The sequence below is a fragment of the Takifugu rubripes genome, chromosome 10, assembly GCF_901000725.2.
Source record: "Takifugu rubripes chromosome 10, fTakRub1.2, whole genome shotgun sequence".
Lineage (NCBI taxonomy): Eukaryota > Metazoa > Chordata > Actinopteri > Tetraodontiformes > Tetraodontidae > Takifugu > Takifugu rubripes.
The window spans coordinates 9,978,170-9,995,159 of record NC_042294.1 but is presented as its reverse complement, the minus strand read 5'-3'; the positions used below and the strand labels follow the sequence as shown (position 1 = coordinate 9,995,159).

Genomic DNA, 16,990 nt, shown 5'->3' with positions numbered 1-16,990 from the left:
ACGCTCTGCTGAAGTCACCCCGGGACCTTTAACCCCACGCTAAGCCTACAGCAGCGTCGCCATTCTAGCCCTCTAAAGTCAGAATGGGGCGGCCCGTGGCTGCATTGACTGAAATACAACTTATTAAAACCGCAAATGGATCTCTGCTGGGACAGAAAAGAAAGAAAACAAATCTGTGCAGCTTCTCCTTGGTGATGGAACGTGTACATCATGTGGACCACCAGCCTCGGAGAAGCCTGTCTGCCTCTCAGAGAGACACTAAGCCCTGCTCGCCAAGATGGATCTTGGATCGAACGCAAGAATGCACTCCGCCTGCTGCTCAGCACCCCCCCACTCCAATTTTTTCCCAGGCCCAGACCTCACGTTACCTGTCACACTACTGTTGTGTGTGGACGTGCAAAGTATGAGACACCCAGAGACCTTTATCCTTGTTGAGGTTTTAGCCATGTGGAGCGCATCGTTAAAAACCCCACTTGGTTGTCATCTACAGTAAATCCAGGCTGTCTTTTCTGAAATGGCCAGAAAAGGCCTGCAAGAGAACGTGAGTGATCATCCCTTGGTTCCTCTCCTTTTATGCCTTCATCTTCCAGAATTACGGTTCCAAACCACAATAAAACATTGCCCGTTGCTTCCAAGACTTGAAAACGACACCACCCAGCACAAGATTACACTCAGCATTGGCTTGAACGGGATCCGGAGCTGCTTCCGTCTGACTATCAAGGGCCTTGGGTCTCCGGTTGTCTTGGTTTTCTGTTACATCAGATTCTGTGGGATACTTTGATTCTTGCTTGATGCGTCCATCACTGCCCCTGGCGTCAGTACTGGTGACCTGCCTTAAACTATGCTGTTTATCACAGGCAGATTAAATCACCCCCGTGCCTTTTAAAACCCTTTATTTTACATCATCTCTTACAGACTGTAACATTTTACATTAGCTCTGTGCTAAGGTCAGCACTTAATCCCAGCAGTATTTCTATTGCTGTGACTACTGTGGAATTCCCCTACAAACATTTTAGGATTTCTACTTCTTTTCCCTTTAGCCAAAAGGTTAACTGCATTCTTCTATTTAACTACAGCCCCACCATAATCAGCACTGAAATAGTCCTCTGAGGGGTTGATAGCCATATAAACGATTAAATGAGGTTACTTCAGGTTAAAGTTAAATCTTTCATGGATAAAATGTGTCATTTTAATGGTAAATTATTGCAGATACAGTAGTTTCAACAGCTTATAACTAGAACATTCTACACTGAAAGTCAGCTTTTCTGAAGCCTGAAGCTCAATTCTCTTAATTGAAAAGGTTCCAAATGGTCTGAGCTCAGACTTTGAGCAGGAAATTCCCCCCAAAACTCTCCTGGCCAGTCTGGTGGAGGCTAATTAGCTGTTTAAATTAGCGCTGTTTGTTTTCAAAGCGCTTAGCTCCGATAAGCGTGGTCAGATGTTGGAAGGCTATCTCATATTGACTCTATCATGGAAAATTCCCTCATTGGTGCTTTTGGAACGGACTCTCTGCACTAGATGCTGAAATTCTGAAAGAAAAGAAATGGAGAAAAATGCTTCGCAAAGCTTTTTGAAAGGCTGCTGCAGGAAAATACTGTAACCTTAACTCGTGTTCCTCCGGGATGAGAACAAGAGTCTTTTGAACCCGTCCTGTAGGTTAAAGCTGCTCCCTGTAACTTGCTGCAGAGGCACCTCCACATCTTTGCATTTCCAAACATAACAATATAACAACCAACTAGAGTATGAGCAGGATTATGCAGCTTGTAATATAGTTTCCACGACTGGGTCTGTTCCAGCTGTGCCATTCTGCGTGACTCTAAACTCTAAGGACGTGTTTTGGAAATGCTGAAAGTAGGGGGGACAGGAAGTCAACGTCCTTCACCCTCCAGGTCAGATACTGTGAATCACCAGCTGAACAGAGTTCAGAGCAGTGAGGAATCTACTGTGCATAAACTGGATAAAGATCACTTTAAAATGAGGCTTCTTTATTTCATGAGAAACCTTACGGGTCTCAACATATAGCTGTTGCTTGTCTAAACCTTAATCTCCCTGCTCAAATGCATTTTATTTAATTCTGGAAAAAATCTGAATGCCTCGTGATTGCTTCCAAGAAGCAGGAGACTCCACCAATAAAGGCAGCAGGAATCAACACAGCACACGTCAAACCCGGACTTCAGTACCAACTCTGGGGTTGAGGGACCCCCCTCCATCTTGTTTCATTTAAGAGTTGACAACAGGAAATACAAAGGAAAAACAGATTCAACTCATCTAGGAAATGATTGGAATCATTTGTAACGCGATGTTATTCGCTCATATTGACCTGGCGCGACAGTGCGAGCTGGCTAATCTCTATTCTGAGCTGTAGGCACCAATATTGTGCCAATTGTTGCAAGCTAATACAAATATACACTGAAACTGTGCTGTGGAACATCTAGAGAAGCACAAAGGGTCTTTTATCACTACTCAGTCACCCCCCCAAGGCTTTGATCACAGCCAGAACCTTTAGCCCCCACGTTTGCTCTTCTCTTAATCACTGCGCTCACTTGGCACATTAGCGTAATGCTAACAGAGCTGCTTTGTGCTAAACGGGAGGCCTGTAGCCTCAGCTGATCACACGGATGCTTGTGTGTGTTCTCCAGTTAAACACACCGGCTGTGTGGTCTCAGCAATTTACTCGGAAAGTCCGGCTCCTGGCCACAAATCCCGTGGTTGACGTCACCGCCGCTCTGTCAGTCAAGCGCCATGAGGTGATGAATGAGAGCGTCTGAGGGCTCTTGCTTTCATTACTTTAAGAAAATAATGAGGACAAATTAGTCTGAAGTGGAATAGAGGAGAACAGAGAGGAAATCCCTGCCGAGACGACAAAGTTTGAACTCATTTGTTATCTTAACCTCCCCCTCACCAAACCAGTGACTTAAAGCTAAATTATATAAAGTCTTTCTTGTTAAATTCTAGTTAGCGTTGTTCAAAATGTTAGCATCTGTTCGAGAGAAGGTGCCATGCATGACAGCATAATGAAAGTGGAGACGCTGGAGATGGGAGACGTTCATGTAAACCCAGGCTGTCCATCATCACTGTCTAATTTGAAGCTTTTTCTTCTTCAGGTCCAAACATAGAGCAGGTGTTCCCAAAGTTCTAATATATTGAAAACTTGGCATCAGGATTGAAGATTTGCAGTTTGCTGCGCTGCTCTCGATCATGTGACTCATATCATATCAATCACAACACGCTTTGATCACATCACACACACAGAAAAAGCTACAGTTGGTGTTGGAGCGCAGAAAAATGCTCATTCTGGTGAAAGAAGGATGGATGACCATGAGGAAATGATCATCTGCAACAACCTCTGCAGCCAAAACGGGTCAAATTAAAACCCAAATCCAGAACTGTTGACAGTCTCAGGTCTGAAAGACCTCCAGCACCATTTTTTCCCCCTGTTTAAACAGTGAAGGAGTTGGCAGAATAAGAGCCAGAGTACGCCCCCCCCACCCCCCCCGCGCGCGCTCAACGGCCTTAAAACACAGCTCTCGCTGAATGAAATATTCCAGTGGAAATTCTTAACTGGTTACACGATGTCATTCTTGATCATAATATACTGTAAGGAGCTTCTGGGGGATCCCAGATCTTTAACCCGTTAGGGACCCGAGTCAGGATCTTACTCAACTTTGAGGTAGAAAAACTGGATCACAGGATGATCGGACTTCAGGTCTTCACACCACCGTTGTGGAGGCTGTTTGGGGCAGAAACCTGGACTTGGGTGCAGTGCTGCTCCCGGACACCCTGTCCACCTGTCCCGCAGTACCTGCCTGTCTCCTGCATCTCCTCCTCACTCGATGCTCTGCTGGGAGACGCAGGAAAGCTAGCAGCAGTATAAATCAAGAGGATGGCTGATCTGCTGGCAGTCGGCTGCTGTGTTCCGTTCAGTTCCGGAGAGGCCGCGTGTCTGACTGTAGATGATATCTTCGCCTGTTTCCCCTTAAACTCGGCACGCTTTTGGATGTCTTTGTTGTTTGGGAATTTCGCGTGTCGCTTCAGACGGTCTGCATCCAAACATTGAGCCAAAGCACGCTGACCCAGTTAGGAGAAGCTCCGGGGGAGCTGTTGCTGGTCTGCAGTCATGCAAACACTGGGCGTCCCGTAAACAGGCTCACACCCTCACACCAACACGGCACAATCTGCACGCGTGCGTGGGACGACTGCGGGAACAGGAAAGAATGTTTCGCTACATCGGCCCTGACACTCCACTCCACTGATTTGGTGGTTATGCAGAACTCAGAGGTGGGAGGAGACCCATTTCCTTTGCTTTGAGGGAGTTGAACATCCACTTCTGGCATTTGCAGCTTTGAAGTAATGTCACGCAAGGCCGACGCACGCACGGTCGGTTCAGGGCGGCGGATGCACGTCCTGCTGGAGAAACGCTTCGCTGACTTCATCTTGTCCGTAGTGCTTGAAAAAATGTGCTTCATTTATAAACGCTGTAATAACTACACTGCGTAATATTGCTGGAGGGCGCCGACCGCCTCCGTTGGCCTGGTCCGGGTCCTCCTGACGCTCGGCCAGGGCCCATTACACCCTGAGAAGTCACACCCTGACCCAAATTACTCACCAGGTTCTCACAGTCGTCTTTCGCTGGGCTGTCTCGGCCTTATTAGCTGCGCTCTCAAGACGAGAAAAAAACGGTACGACAGCCAGCGCTTAAACACGATCAGCTGTTTAGTTACAAATCTGGGATGCGGGAGGAGCGGAGCCAAAGCCCAGTTCGGTGGGGCTCTCGTTGGCCGGGCCCAGATGGAGTGGAAGAACATCTGCAGTGATGTCACTGAGCACAAAGATTTACACTTTGGCAGGAGAAGATACTGGAGGATCGGCCGGTCCGCATTTTTAATCCCGGGGTTCTCTGGAACCAGAAATGGGTCAGGGAGTGCGTTGCCATCTCGGAGCTTCATTTAGCTTCCTTGGATTCCCCCGTGTCAGCGACGCAGAAGGAATGCCTGAAGGCTGATGCGCTCAGAACAACTGGGCGCTCTAGCACACGTGAATATTTCAACAATGCTAATGAAATGAAAGCCAAGCACTTGTTCGACAGCGGTTTATCTGAAACCCAGCAGCAGGGACGAGGAAACGACCCGTGTGAAAGCGATGTCCTGTCAGTGAGTCTGCGGCGTTTGGACGGCGTGATTGATGGGTGGCGGGAGCGAGACGACTCCCGCGTGCAGTCCAGACAGCAGCGGTGGGGGGGAAAGATGCTGCTGCTGATGATCTAAAGGACCGGGGACTGAAAGAGGGCTCCTTTAATAATGTCATTATTTCAAGGCGCTAATGTCTATTCGGCGTGTTGATTTCAGCTATTTAACAATAATAATAATAGTATTGAAGGGTGGAAATGTTGGTAAATGCTAAACTACCAACCTGAACTGTGCTGCTCTTGGGGAATATCACGGTTGTAATTTGCGGTGGTTAAGTGGCTCATGTCCGTTGGTGTTTTTACTTAGTTTAAGGGGCTTCGTGTTGGCACGTTCTGACAGATGTGGCGTATGTTAATGGCCAGTTAAAGCAACCACATCAAGATTTCAGCTGACAGCACACAGACAGGCTGGTTGGCATTCCAATCGGCCCGAGAGCACACGTGACGACAGCCCCCGAAGCCAAATCGCCCTCAGCGTCCAGCTGGACTCTGAGGGCCGTCAAATAACGACAGTGTTTTTCTCCCGTCTGGGCAGAATTACTCAGGTATCTGAGCCCACGTCGCTCCGAGCGCCGCAGCTCAGCTACTGTAGGGTTGGACGGTGTAGATTGCACTCATTGTTATTTTTAATTGCCACTGTGGGCAGGAGTTTCAATCCAATTAACGCTCCAGGGAAAGTGTGTCTCTCTACCCATGAGCAGCCCCCCCCCCCCCACACACACACACACACACACACACACAGACACGAGCGGCACGTGGTGAGCCTGATTTACAGGAGCTGCCGGGGCACAGCATGCATGTGTTAGTCTAACCTAATGCCTTCCAGATGCCCACACGCTGTACCTTGCTCCAGTAACCTCTGAAAGAACAGGCGATTGTTCCACAGGAGAAGGAGAACCAGGTGTGTAATGAGTCTGAGTGTCGTTGACACAAAGTGGGAGAGAAGAGGCCTCATGGTCAGGGTGGCTTTGTCTGTGTAGGGCAGAGGAGGAGAGCCTGTGTTCAGAGGGAAGGTTACCAGAACAAGATCATGTGGGACTCCTAAAGTAGAGCACGGAGGAGGTTTCACTTTAAGCCATGCTGGGAAATTGAGCTAAAAATCCCATCTGTTTGTTTGCACACAGAAAACGGACCGCTGGGGGCCCTGGACCTGACAGAGCTGATCGGCGTCCCGCTTCCTCCCTCAGTCTCCTTCGTCACTGGATTCGAGGGTTACCCGGCCTACAGCTTCGGCCCGGACGCCAACGTGGGCCGCCTCGCAAAGTCCTTCATCCCCGACCCATTTTACTACGACTTTGCCGTCACCGTCACTGCTAAACCAACCACCCACCGCGGAGGCGTGCTGTTTGCAATTACAGATGCTTATCAAAAGGTGGAGTTTTGGTTTTTTAACAAGTTTAACAGCCATGCTAGTGAAGGGAGCTAACATGCTTCTATATTTCTCCTTTTCCAGATTGTACACTTGGGTGTGGCGCTGTCAGAGGTCGAGGACGGTTCCCAGAGAGTCGTGTTGTACTACACCGACCAAGCAACCAGAGGCAGGACCCAGGAGGCGGCCTCCTTCAAAATGGGAGACCTGACGGGAAGATGGGCGAGGTTCACCCTGACTGTGCAGGGGGCAGAGGTGGGTGGACATCAGGCGAGACGCGTCCGCGATTCTCCAGCCGTCCTCGCGTCTCCCGGTCTTTGGCGACTCTGGAAGCTGAAGTGGTTTTGTGGCTTGTTGTCACTCAGGTGCGACTCTACATGGACTGTGAGGAATACCACCGAGTAGCCTTCAACAGGAGCCCGCGACCTCTGACCTTTGAGGCCGGCTCAGGAATCTTTGTCGGGAATGCCGGGGGCACGGGTCTGACCAAGTTTGTGGTAAGCTGGATGTTGCCTATTCTTGTCTTCCTGATGACATCACGCTTTCCAGTTTTAGCTCGTCCGGATTTGCATCCGCTGAAATGTCTCATTCCTGCTGTCACGTGCTAACAAACGTGGCCTTTGGACTTTTGCCTGCGGCGCGTTTGAGACGGGAGCAACCGTATTTGCTGGCAGTTTTACGACAAGACGGGAGAGGAGGGATGAATGAGCACATGTGCTTGTGAGCAGCTCTCTCTCCTCTGAAGGCTCGTAAATGACCCGCTGGATGGGATTCGGATTTTTTGGGGGGAAGCAGCTGATCTCTGTTATCTTCCTGTGACTGAGAGAGCAGCCGACGCCATTTCTTGCCAAAGGACGAGCAGAATCTAAACTGCAGGACGTGGACCGGCACTTTGCTTCTCATCACCATCAAATCCCAGTTATCCAAAGCGTTGTGAGGAGTCGAGCTCAATAAAAGCTGAACAGCCGCCCTCCTCTGCACTGGTCTCCACTTCTTTCCATTCTTTTCAAAGTGACCTCAACATTTTGCCCCCGATGCTTTAGTTTAGTGGTCTTAACCGCCCATGTTATTGCAACTTTAAAACTTAATTCAAAGTACTTTTTTTTAATCAAGCTTAAATAACATTTGTCCCTCGGGTCTTGGACATCCTGCCAGAGCCTTGTGGCAACAAAAATACCAATTAAATTGAAGTGCCTTTAAACAGGCAGAGGTCTTTGCTTCCTGCTTCTCAGTATTTCCGCTCAGCTATTGAAGGCCAATAAAACAGAGACAAGGATCTCGGGAAGAAAGTAAATGGATTTACAAAGACAAAAAGTGGACAGTAGAAAATCTCTATTCTGGAAGAGGATTCTGGGGCTTTTGCTGCGTAGAAGCAGCCTCCCAACGATGAGAGCGGGCTGGTTCTGCTCTGCACAATCAGCTCTTCAGCTGACCCGTATCCTCCAACCTAAACAGCTCAGGACATCCCCCAGAGGTCCTCGCTGAGCCAGGAAAAACCGAGCGTTCCCCTTCTGCTGCTGCAAAGATCGAGATGCTAAGGAACTTGACAACAGGAAGTTCGTTCCTCTTCCATCGGAGCAGGAACAGGCAGGGCACCAGTAGCTCTGCAGCACACCCCCTGGCAGGAAACCACCCCCAAAATATCCTCCTCTGCTCTCTTGTTCATTCATTTTCAACCGTTTCACTCAGACACGCCCCCTGTGAGTGTCTGTACGCCATCAGACGGCTCCACAATCTGAAAATATTTGTTTTTTAACCCCTCCCCCCAGAATTCCTTCTCTCCCTCAATCGCCTGCATGAGATCTGTTCCCGTGGCCTCCGTTGCAAGATAAACTTCACTGAAGCTGCTAAAACCTTTTTTTTTTTCAATGACTCTTTGATGGCGTGCGTATTTTTGTGTGAGGGCTTGAGTCACCGGTGTTTACATTCAGGTCATGAATATAACATCCTGGAAAGTTTTGGAGATGTGGAAACATTTGTGTCATGTTGCAGTTGCAGTTTATTGTAAAGACACGTGTCTCTGATTTCATTCCTTTTGTTTTTCTATACCTCTCACCCCTTCACCACTGAAGAAGTTCCCCGCCTGCACGCCGCCTCATTACAAACAGGTTTTTATCGCGCCAGGCCTGACTTCAGCGTCAGTTTAACCTGCGCACGACCACATTCCCATCAAGGCAATTACAAACTGAAAGTTATAGGTTGCTGTTGAATGAGAGAATTATGATCTGGTGGTCATCAGTCAATGTTCAGCAGCATGAGACCAGGCAGGTTCGTTTTACCCAGTATAAATACACAAGGATTTGATGTAAACATCTGTTTACTGTCGCACTGCTCTGTCGCCAGCATAAACATTGAACCGTCACGATGCCAGAGTGGAGCATTACATTAATAACTCTTCCTTGTTGAGCACCAAACAACCCCAAAGAAGGCCGTTTTACTCCGAATCTGCATGTGTGCTTTGTCTGTTGGAAATCGATGCCTATCTGACCTAGATTACCACGCAGGGTTAACTCGGTGTTCTCCCCATTTTCATGCAGGGTTCCATCCAGCAGCTGGTGCTGAAGTCAGATCCCACGGCCCCAGATGACCAGTGTGAGGAGGATGATCCTTATGTGAGACACATCACAACTCTCAATATGTCAGAAGTAATGTTAGCTGTGGCCCATAAGCTGCCTGTTACAAATTTAAATCTCCATATAATGTGAAAACCCCCTCAGGAATCACAGCCACAATTTTTGAACTGCCCCTCCCTCTAGCGGACAAATACCGCATTACATGTCGTGGCGTTCGAAAATAAAATACAAAAATGTACTTTATGTATTTAATATTAATTTAATATTCTAAACTAAGTGTTACAGGATTCCAGTTACAAGTCTCTGTTGTTTCTTCCACCAATGATCATTTTCACAGCTCTGTAAAGCTTTAACAAGACACCTGCAGTGTGTCCATCATAATCTTGAGGGTCGCCCATCTGAACTTAGTCTACCCTGGGGTCACACTCTGGGAATCTATGGAACCCCTAAAGATGATCATGAGCATAAAATACATTATATAGAAACAATTCAATCTTGAATTCATCTTCTTCTCTCCTGCTCAATTACCCCTGCAGGCATCCGGGTACGGAAGTGGTGACAGCACGTACGAGGACATGGAAGGAGTGGGGGAAGTGAAGAAGTTTGTGGAGAAGATAGTGTACACCGTGGTGTGTACACACACATACACACTCTGATGCGCGCTCTGCTTCCCAGTCAGCTGTCCTGAAATTGGACCAGAGAAAACAGCTCCTGTCCTGGTAGAGCCTGGAACAGGGAGATATGTGCTGCTCTGCTGCCAGCCCGCAGGAGGAGGCAAACAAGAATGCAGCGAGGCAGCAGAGAGGCACAGTGAGACCAGCAGATTAGCTTCTTTAACTTTTACTCGGATATCCACCCACAGACGACCCAATTACCTGCTGAACATGCGTTCGCGTTTACGCCGACACACGTGATTTTACTGATCTGAAGTGGCCCCAATGCTGTGATTGGTTTTTTTCTGTCTGAGATGTAAAAAGGCTTATCAGGTTTTATGTGTTCCAGGTGAGTTCATTTTTATTTATTTTTTAATTAGAAAGAAATCTTCTATGATTTTTATTCAGCCCCTCCCAGAGCTGGACCCCACCTATAGCGCCCCGGTCCAGGCTCCGCCCACTGAATTGTCCCCAGGTTACCTTGAAACAGATGATGAAGATTTACAGGAGACATCTGGGCAGGAAATGGATTCGACCACCGTTACAGGTAAATAAACACACATATTAAACTGATTCTGGATCAGAGTCGCTGCTTCGCCGCTGGTGTAATCCTCAGACCAACCGCTAGGTGGCAGTAAATGAAAAGCAGCGTTCTCTGAAACGTTCTCTCTTTGGTTCTAGTTCCTGAAACATCTTACCAGACAGATGCTTCAGCTTCTGAAGAAGACACGGTAAGTAAAGAAGCTTTTTGAAAAGATGTGAAATATTGTCATGCATGGAACTGTGAGCTTTTCAGTTCACAATTTAATAACAGTTGTTAAAGCACAAACAGCTCATCAGGATTTGTATCCTCCAATTTTGAAGTACTCAAAAGTAACTGCACGCACAGTAACCATGACAACTGCAACGGTTAAAAGTTTTGTTTTTATGTAAATTATATTCCTTCTGTGTCTCTTTAATATTCGGCCCCTGCAGCTGTCTCCAGGACAGAAAGGAGAGCCAGGTGAGCCGGGCCCCCGAGGACCCGCTGGGAGGGGACCTGAGGAAGGGCCAGGGGGTCCAGAGGTACATCCAGGCCAACCTGGAGCTCCAGGAAAAGACGGGCAGCCGGTGAGCTTAACCTGATGTTTTTGGGGTTTCTAAATCTTTTGTAGAAGATGTTCTGGTCCACAAAGCGCTTCAATTTTAGAAGTTGTTTTTGTTTACTGTTTTTGCTGCAGGGGACCAAAGGTGAAGATGGTCTCCCGGTACGTTGAGCTTTACTGGCTCGATCCTGCCCGACTCTTCTCTTGACTTTCTTACAGTTTCTGTGTAAAATCTTCTATCAGCCAGATTTATGTTTGTTCTTGACAGGGACCCACTGGTCTTCCGGGACTCCCAGGACTCATGGGAGAGCCTGGTCCTAAAGGTGAAAAGGTAGTAGACCATTTTGACGATGGTTATTTGTTATTAGTGTTCAATTCTAAGGATAATGATTATAATTTTTTCCGGCGGTTCCTCAGGGTGATCTTGGTTTTGGGTTGCCAGGTCCACCTGGTCCTCCTGGTCTTCCTGGTCAACCCAGCAAGTCCTCCCTGTCGGTGGGTTTCCTGTTTAAAAGGCTCCTCTTTGTTCCATATCCTGTTATCTCTCAGACCAGTTTAAACTTTAGCATCTGCAGCAACGGTGTCGTAAAGTTTGATTCCAGCGAGTGACTGGTGTGTTTTTATTAGGAGGGGTCCGGGTTCGACGACTTTGACACGGACGATGAGATCATCAGGGTAGGTTGAGCTCGTTTTAAAGTAAACCTCTGAAATACTTTTTTCTCCTACAAACGGGTTTCTTGTGGTCTTGTTTCACCAGGGGGCTCCGGGGCCTCGTGGCCCCCCGGGTCCACCAGGGCCTCCGGGAGAATCTTCAGAGGTGATCCTTCCTGGAGCACCCGGGAAAGATGGGGAGGATGGAGAGAAGGGTGAACCGGGGCTGCCCGTAAGTGTCGCCATGCTCCAGCGGATCTTTTAGCCCCGCCTTTGTTCTGATCGGGACTTCTTATCAATCTCAATCACAATTCTCACATTTAATCTCTTTTCTTTTTGTTTTTTGTGGAAATGAGAGTGTTCTGACGCCGCCTCTGTTTCCAGGTGATTGAAGAGTGGTTTAGTGGTTCTGGTTCTTGGTCAGGGTCTGGTCAGGTATTAACAAGTGGTCCCATCAGGCTGAAGGGGCCTAAAAGACAGTATTCCCCCAACTTTATTTTAAAAAGCCATGTTCATTTAACAACTTCTGCTCTACTTTTATGCATCATCATGAATTCTGAGACCGTCTTCTTAAAAGACTCGGGTCACGTGTGCTGTTGGTGCTCCAGAACATGGTCCAAGCTGCAGCCTGTTGGGGTTAATGTGTCTTTTCTCATAGAACATGACGCTTTTACTAACGGTGCGGATGAAATACTCACATGAACATTGGCTGCTCACACATGGACGCCATCTTCTCTTCCTCAGTTTTCCTCCTCACTCGCAGGAGTAATCTGATTACCTGGAACTGTCCATACTGGGATACAGTCGCCCCTTAGGTGGTGAACTGTGGAGGCACAGTGGGTTAAATGTCTTTTTAACCCTTGCAGGGAGTTGATGGGAAGGATGGAGAGCCGGGGCCCACTGGAGACAAAGGTGACAAGGTGAGGCCGTTGTTGTAATCCGGGCATTAACCCACCGGGCTATGCATAAGAGTTCCTTTCCTCTTCTGTGCAGCTGCCTCCTACTTTTCTGCGGTCACTCCTGTGAGCTCGCCCTGATTTCCCCTGAGGAAGACTCTTAGTGCTCCATTATCAAAAACAATTACAGCCGCGTTAAATAACCAGCTAATGCGAGGAGACAGGCTTTAAATGAGGTGACCCCACGGACTAATAAAGCCGAGAGGCTCCGGTGTAAACAAGCCGCCTCTCGACAGAAGCTCTGCCTTCAAACGTGAACCAGAACCCGGCGCTGGTTAATATATTGATATTTTACAGGGGGAGCCTGGTCTGACAGGGCAGCCTGGACCAAAGGTAAGAATCCTGTTCACACATCTGAACACACGCCTGTTGTAACATTAACCTGATAGGCGTATATGCGATATCTTATAGGGCGATCAAGGTCCTCCAGGGATTCCAGGACTACAGGGTCCTGATGGCCAGCCTGGTCCAAGAGGTCCCCCTGGCCCTCCAGGGCCCCCAGTTCCTTCTGGAAGGGCCTTTGTGATGGACATGGAGGTACTGGTGTAGTTTAATACTGTGATTGTTATGTAAGAGTTTGCTTGAGGACTGGACCTGGTAGTGAGATAAGATAACAGATCCTGCTGAGTCATGAAACTTACACGTAGAAAATCTGTCCTTGTGTTGAGTTTAGGATCTGGAAGGATCCGGGATGAATGAGTTTGGGGTCTCCAGAGGCCCTCAGGTAAAAGTGAGACATCAATTCTGTCACCTTTTTATTGGAGCTGCTGTTTTTCTGACCTCAGACGTGTTTGTGTTGGCCCTACAGGGCCCTCCAGGATTACCTGGACTGAAAGGGCCAAAGGTGAGATTCACCACTGTTGGTGTGATGGAGGAAATAACCATTAACATGTACATTTTTCCATGGGCATCATTAGCAATTGTGAAGTAAAAGTAATAAAAAAATATAATTCTAGACCATAATTACTCTACAGGTAACACATATTTTTTCTTTCTTCCTGACAGGGTAATGATGGAGTCTCAGGAAAGCCAGGTCTAAAGGTGAGGTCATATCGACCCGGGCCAGACGGGCTCTTTAATCCCTGTGTCCTTTATTAAGTTGTTAATTGCTCTGTGTTTTGCCTTTTCAGTCCAGTCTGTGACAAAACAAAAATGAGACAAAGCGTCTTGTAAAGTTGTCTTTCCAGCTGTCCTGTTGACCCATCTGTCCGAGGTCAGGCTGACTGTTGTTTCTCTGTGTGGCCTGTAGGGGGAGCCAGGCGTCGCAGGGTCACCTGGACTTCCAGGACAGGAGGGCCTGAAAGGCAAAGAGGTCAGTTCAGCTCAAATCATTCGAGACGTCATACTAAATGACCGGAGTAACAGTATTGAGATTTTTTCCTTTTACTTTTTCAAGCTCTCATGAGACAAAGAGTTAAACTAACACGGAGGTTTGTTGTCCACAGGGTCCGATGGGGGCCAAAGGTGAACCAGGACCAAAGGTACCGCTGTTACGGATCTGCGGCGTGCACCAGTGGGGGTGGCCTTAATGCAACTCATCCAACTTGTTTTCCAGGGTGAAGCAGGAAGAGATGGACTCAGTGTACATGGTCCACCAGGACCCCCTGGACCTCCAGGTGCCATTATCAACCTCCAGGAAGTAAGCAGTGAAATCGACTCTCCAACTAAAAATGGTGGACCGGTGACTTCCCGATCGGGCTCGATTATTCTGACGTCACTCCTCTTCTCGTCCAGCTTCTCCTCAATGACACAGCAGGAGCCTTAAATTTCTCAGGGGTTTTTGAAGCTCAGGGCCCAAAGGGTGACATGGGGATACGAGGAGTTCAAGGGCCTCCAGGGCTGAAAGTGAGTGTGATTAGAAGAAGATTCTCTGTGCGACCCTGCTGAGGTACGGAGGAGATCACCGTGTTTTCCACCCAGGGTGAAAAGGGAGAGCCGGGACACTTGCTTTCAGAAGATGGCACCGTCATCACGGGCCCCGCCGGACCAAGAGGACACAAGGTTATTTTTTTGGTTCTTGGGGTCTAATTTGGGTAGAATATGGATTTTGATTTTGCAGTGCAAGAAAGAGTGGAATATTCTGTTTGCAGGGTGATGCCGGTCTGCCTGGAACTCCTGGAATTCAGGTGAGGATCATCAGGGATCCTCTCATCTCACTTTGATGGAAATCCTCTCAGTGCATCTATAAAAGTCCGGTTTTTTTCTCCTTTAAAGGGACCAGTGGGACCAGCGGGACCCAAAGGAGAATTAGGCTTTCCTGGACGATCCGTAAGCAGCACAAACGCGCCGAACGTTCATTATCATTAGGTTTCCTCTCTTACGAGCTGAAATGAAGCAGATGAACTCCCACAATTCTGGTGTTTCTGCGCAGGGTCGACTGGGCCTGATGGGACCAAAAGGAGAGAAAGGAGACTCTGGAGGCCCGCCGGTCCGCCTTAGTTTTTAGTTGTTCTTTTTACTTGAGAATGTGATTGTGAGCAAAACTGGTTTTATTTCTCCGTTTCCTGCTTTTGTTTAGGGACCTCCGGGACCACCGGGACGCCCAGGAATGTTCAACTGCCCCAAAGGAGTAAGCTGTCACACACACACACACGCACACACACACACACACACAGTTACCAGGTGCATTGGTCATCCCTGTGCTGACTCTCCTCCTCTACCCTCTGAAGACAGTCTTCCCCGTCCCGCCCAGGCCTCACTGCAAAATGGCTGTAAGGTTCCACCGGTACCGACGATAAAACACGCGTTTCCACATGCATGCGTGCGTGCACGTTTGTCTAATCATGCGACTCTAACCCGAAAATCCCCCCCTGACACTTTCATCTGCGGTTCATGTGGCTGTTTTCTAAATATCTGACGCCAAAATGGCCGACTGAGCTAAATTAGCGACGATGACGCCACATGAACATCCACCATAACCTCGCTCACCTCCACCTGCTTTAGTAACGGAGCAGGTGGATGAATGAAGTCCTGCAGCTCTTGATCACGTGAGACTTTTCCTCTCTGTGTGGGTGACGGGTGCACGTGTGCACGTGTGCACGGGTGTGTGACTCTGGCATCGACTAACTTCTTCTCACTCAGAACTGTTGCCGAATGAATCCAAAATACACCTGCTTGATGCATGTCCAGGCTGGAAAGGTGAAGGTTCATTGCGACAAGAACGAGGTAGCGCCGTGCATGTTGATTAACGACATCCATTCCGATCCTTTCTTTTTTTAAATTTAGATTTGGAAATATTCTAATTTTGTGGGGTTTTTTTTTTATTTATTTCAGCTAAATCCCAATGGGACTATTGCTTATGGTAAGTTGGGGCATCATTTTTATAAAGTGTAGCTATCAAATGCACTTAATAAATATCATAAAATGTTTGGTCCAAGGTACCTGTCAGTCTGGACCCAAAGGGGAAAAGGGGGATCACGGTCCTCCTGGGACGCCGGCAGAAAGACGTGAGTCAGATTTCAGGTTAAATATTGGGGAAAAAAAGAAATCCAACAGACTGGGAATTCCGGTTTTGTCTTTATTTTCTAACGCTCCGGGTAATAGTCAGAACCATCCTGGATTTTTTTAAAAAAAAACAGTGATTAAAAAATGTTCCTGTGTGTTTTAGTTTCGCAGGGAGTTGATCCCAGGTCAGGCTGGGTAAGTTCCAGACTGTTGGTGCTGTTTAAAAGAAGCGTGAGGATTCCCATGCCTGACGTGGCTCTTCTGTGTCTCAGGGGTCGAGGGGAGAGCAGGGCTTCAAAGGACAGAAGGGAGACAAGGGGGAGGCAGGGTTACCAGGACGAGCGGGGACCCCTGGAAGACCAGGACTTGTGGTGCGTTTCCATGGATAAAACTCCCATCCTCTTGTTTTGGTAGAATAACTAATCATCAGCTTGTTGCTGACTCATTTAGGGACCCAAAGGAGAATCAGTGTTGGGTCCACAGGGACCACCTGGGATGCCAGGTTCACCAGGCTCACCAGGCTTTGGCAAAACAGGACCAGTTGGCCCTCCTGGACCACCGGGGCCTCCAGGACCTCCTTCCAGATATGGTTCAGGTACTTTTCATCAATATTTCCTTAGCACACTAAAGGTACTAACTTATTTCTGTTGACAGCTTTAACCATGGCTGGTCCCCCCGGCCCCCCTGGACCCACCGGACCTCCTGGACCTTCGGGTAATGGAGCAGCTGTAAGTGAAGCTCTCTACTGTTCACGGTGTGGAGCCCGATTCAGGAGAGTCACTGTTTTTCCATGTTTGTCCCTCAGTTCAGGACATTTTCATCCCGGGAGACCATGATGCAGCAATCCTCCAGGGACCCCGAGGGAACGCTGTCGTATGTCACAGGAACAGGAAGTCTGTACCTGAAGGTCTCGCAGGGATGGAAGGAGGTCCAGGTACTATGTCAGAGCAGCGAACCCGGTTTGTAGATGCAAAGCTTAAACCTCCACATGCTAACGTGTGCTGTCGCGCAGCTCGGGGATCTGATCCACGTCTCCAGCAACATCATTCCACAAGACGAGGTCATTGCTGCTGA

At 48.2% G+C, this 16,990-nt stretch overlaps 1 protein-coding gene across 4 annotated transcripts in view; it reads left to right on the top strand.

The window, feature by feature from the left end:
* Positions 1-16,990, top strand: part of LOC101066353 (collagen alpha-1(XVIII) chain-like) — a 51,336-nt gene that overhangs the window by 32,375 nt on the left and 1,971 nt on the right. The window contains exons 7-44 of one of the 4 annotated variants that reach the window (XM_029843191.1): positions 6,310-6,557; positions 6,639-6,809; positions 6,920-7,051; positions 9,092-9,166; positions 9,664-9,756; positions 10,189-10,327; positions 10,462-10,511; positions 10,756-10,890; positions 11,001-11,027; positions 11,134-11,196; positions 11,283-11,360; positions 11,493-11,540; positions 11,623-11,748; positions 11,901-11,951; positions 12,383-12,436; positions 12,770-12,805; positions 12,884-13,009; positions 13,146-13,196; positions 13,281-13,316; positions 13,478-13,513; positions 13,722-13,784; positions 13,918-13,953; positions 14,028-14,111; positions 14,207-14,317; positions 14,393-14,473; positions 14,563-14,598; positions 14,687-14,740; positions 14,844-14,900; positions 14,991-15,041; positions 15,142-15,183; positions 15,746-15,773; positions 15,850-15,918; positions 16,080-16,111; positions 16,189-16,287; positions 16,367-16,511; positions 16,571-16,644; positions 16,722-16,850; positions 16,929-16,976. In XM_029843191.1, the coding sequence (XP_029699051.1) occupies positions 6,310-6,557; positions 6,639-6,809; positions 6,920-7,051; positions 9,092-9,166; positions 9,664-9,756; positions 10,189-10,327; positions 10,462-10,511; positions 10,756-10,890; positions 11,001-11,027; positions 11,134-11,196; positions 11,283-11,360; positions 11,493-11,540; positions 11,623-11,748; positions 11,901-11,951; positions 12,383-12,436; positions 12,770-12,805; positions 12,884-13,009; positions 13,146-13,196; positions 13,281-13,316; positions 13,478-13,513; positions 13,722-13,784; positions 13,918-13,953; positions 14,028-14,111; positions 14,207-14,317; positions 14,393-14,473; positions 14,563-14,598; positions 14,687-14,740; positions 14,844-14,900; positions 14,991-15,041; positions 15,142-15,183; positions 15,746-15,773; positions 15,850-15,918; positions 16,080-16,111; positions 16,189-16,287; positions 16,367-16,511; positions 16,571-16,644; positions 16,722-16,850; positions 16,929-16,976 (3,014 nt within the window). Of the gene's footprint in view, positions 1-6,309; positions 6,558-6,638; positions 6,810-6,919; positions 7,052-9,091; positions 9,167-9,663; positions 9,757-10,188; positions 10,328-10,461; positions 10,512-10,755; positions 10,891-11,000; positions 11,028-11,133; positions 11,197-11,282; positions 11,361-11,492; positions 11,541-11,622; positions 11,749-11,900; positions 11,952-12,382; positions 12,437-12,769; positions 12,806-12,883; positions 13,010-13,145; positions 13,197-13,280; positions 13,317-13,477; positions 13,514-13,721; positions 13,785-13,917; positions 13,954-14,027; positions 14,112-14,206; positions 14,318-14,392; positions 14,474-14,562; positions 14,599-14,686; positions 14,741-14,843; positions 14,901-14,990; positions 15,042-15,141; positions 15,184-15,553; positions 15,638-15,745; positions 15,774-15,849; positions 15,919-16,079; positions 16,112-16,188; positions 16,288-16,366; positions 16,512-16,570; positions 16,645-16,721; positions 16,851-16,928; positions 16,977-16,990 lie in introns of all 4 variants that reach the window. The other 3 variants (XM_011608135.2, XM_029843192.1, XM_029843193.1) reach the window with 3 other exon arrangements.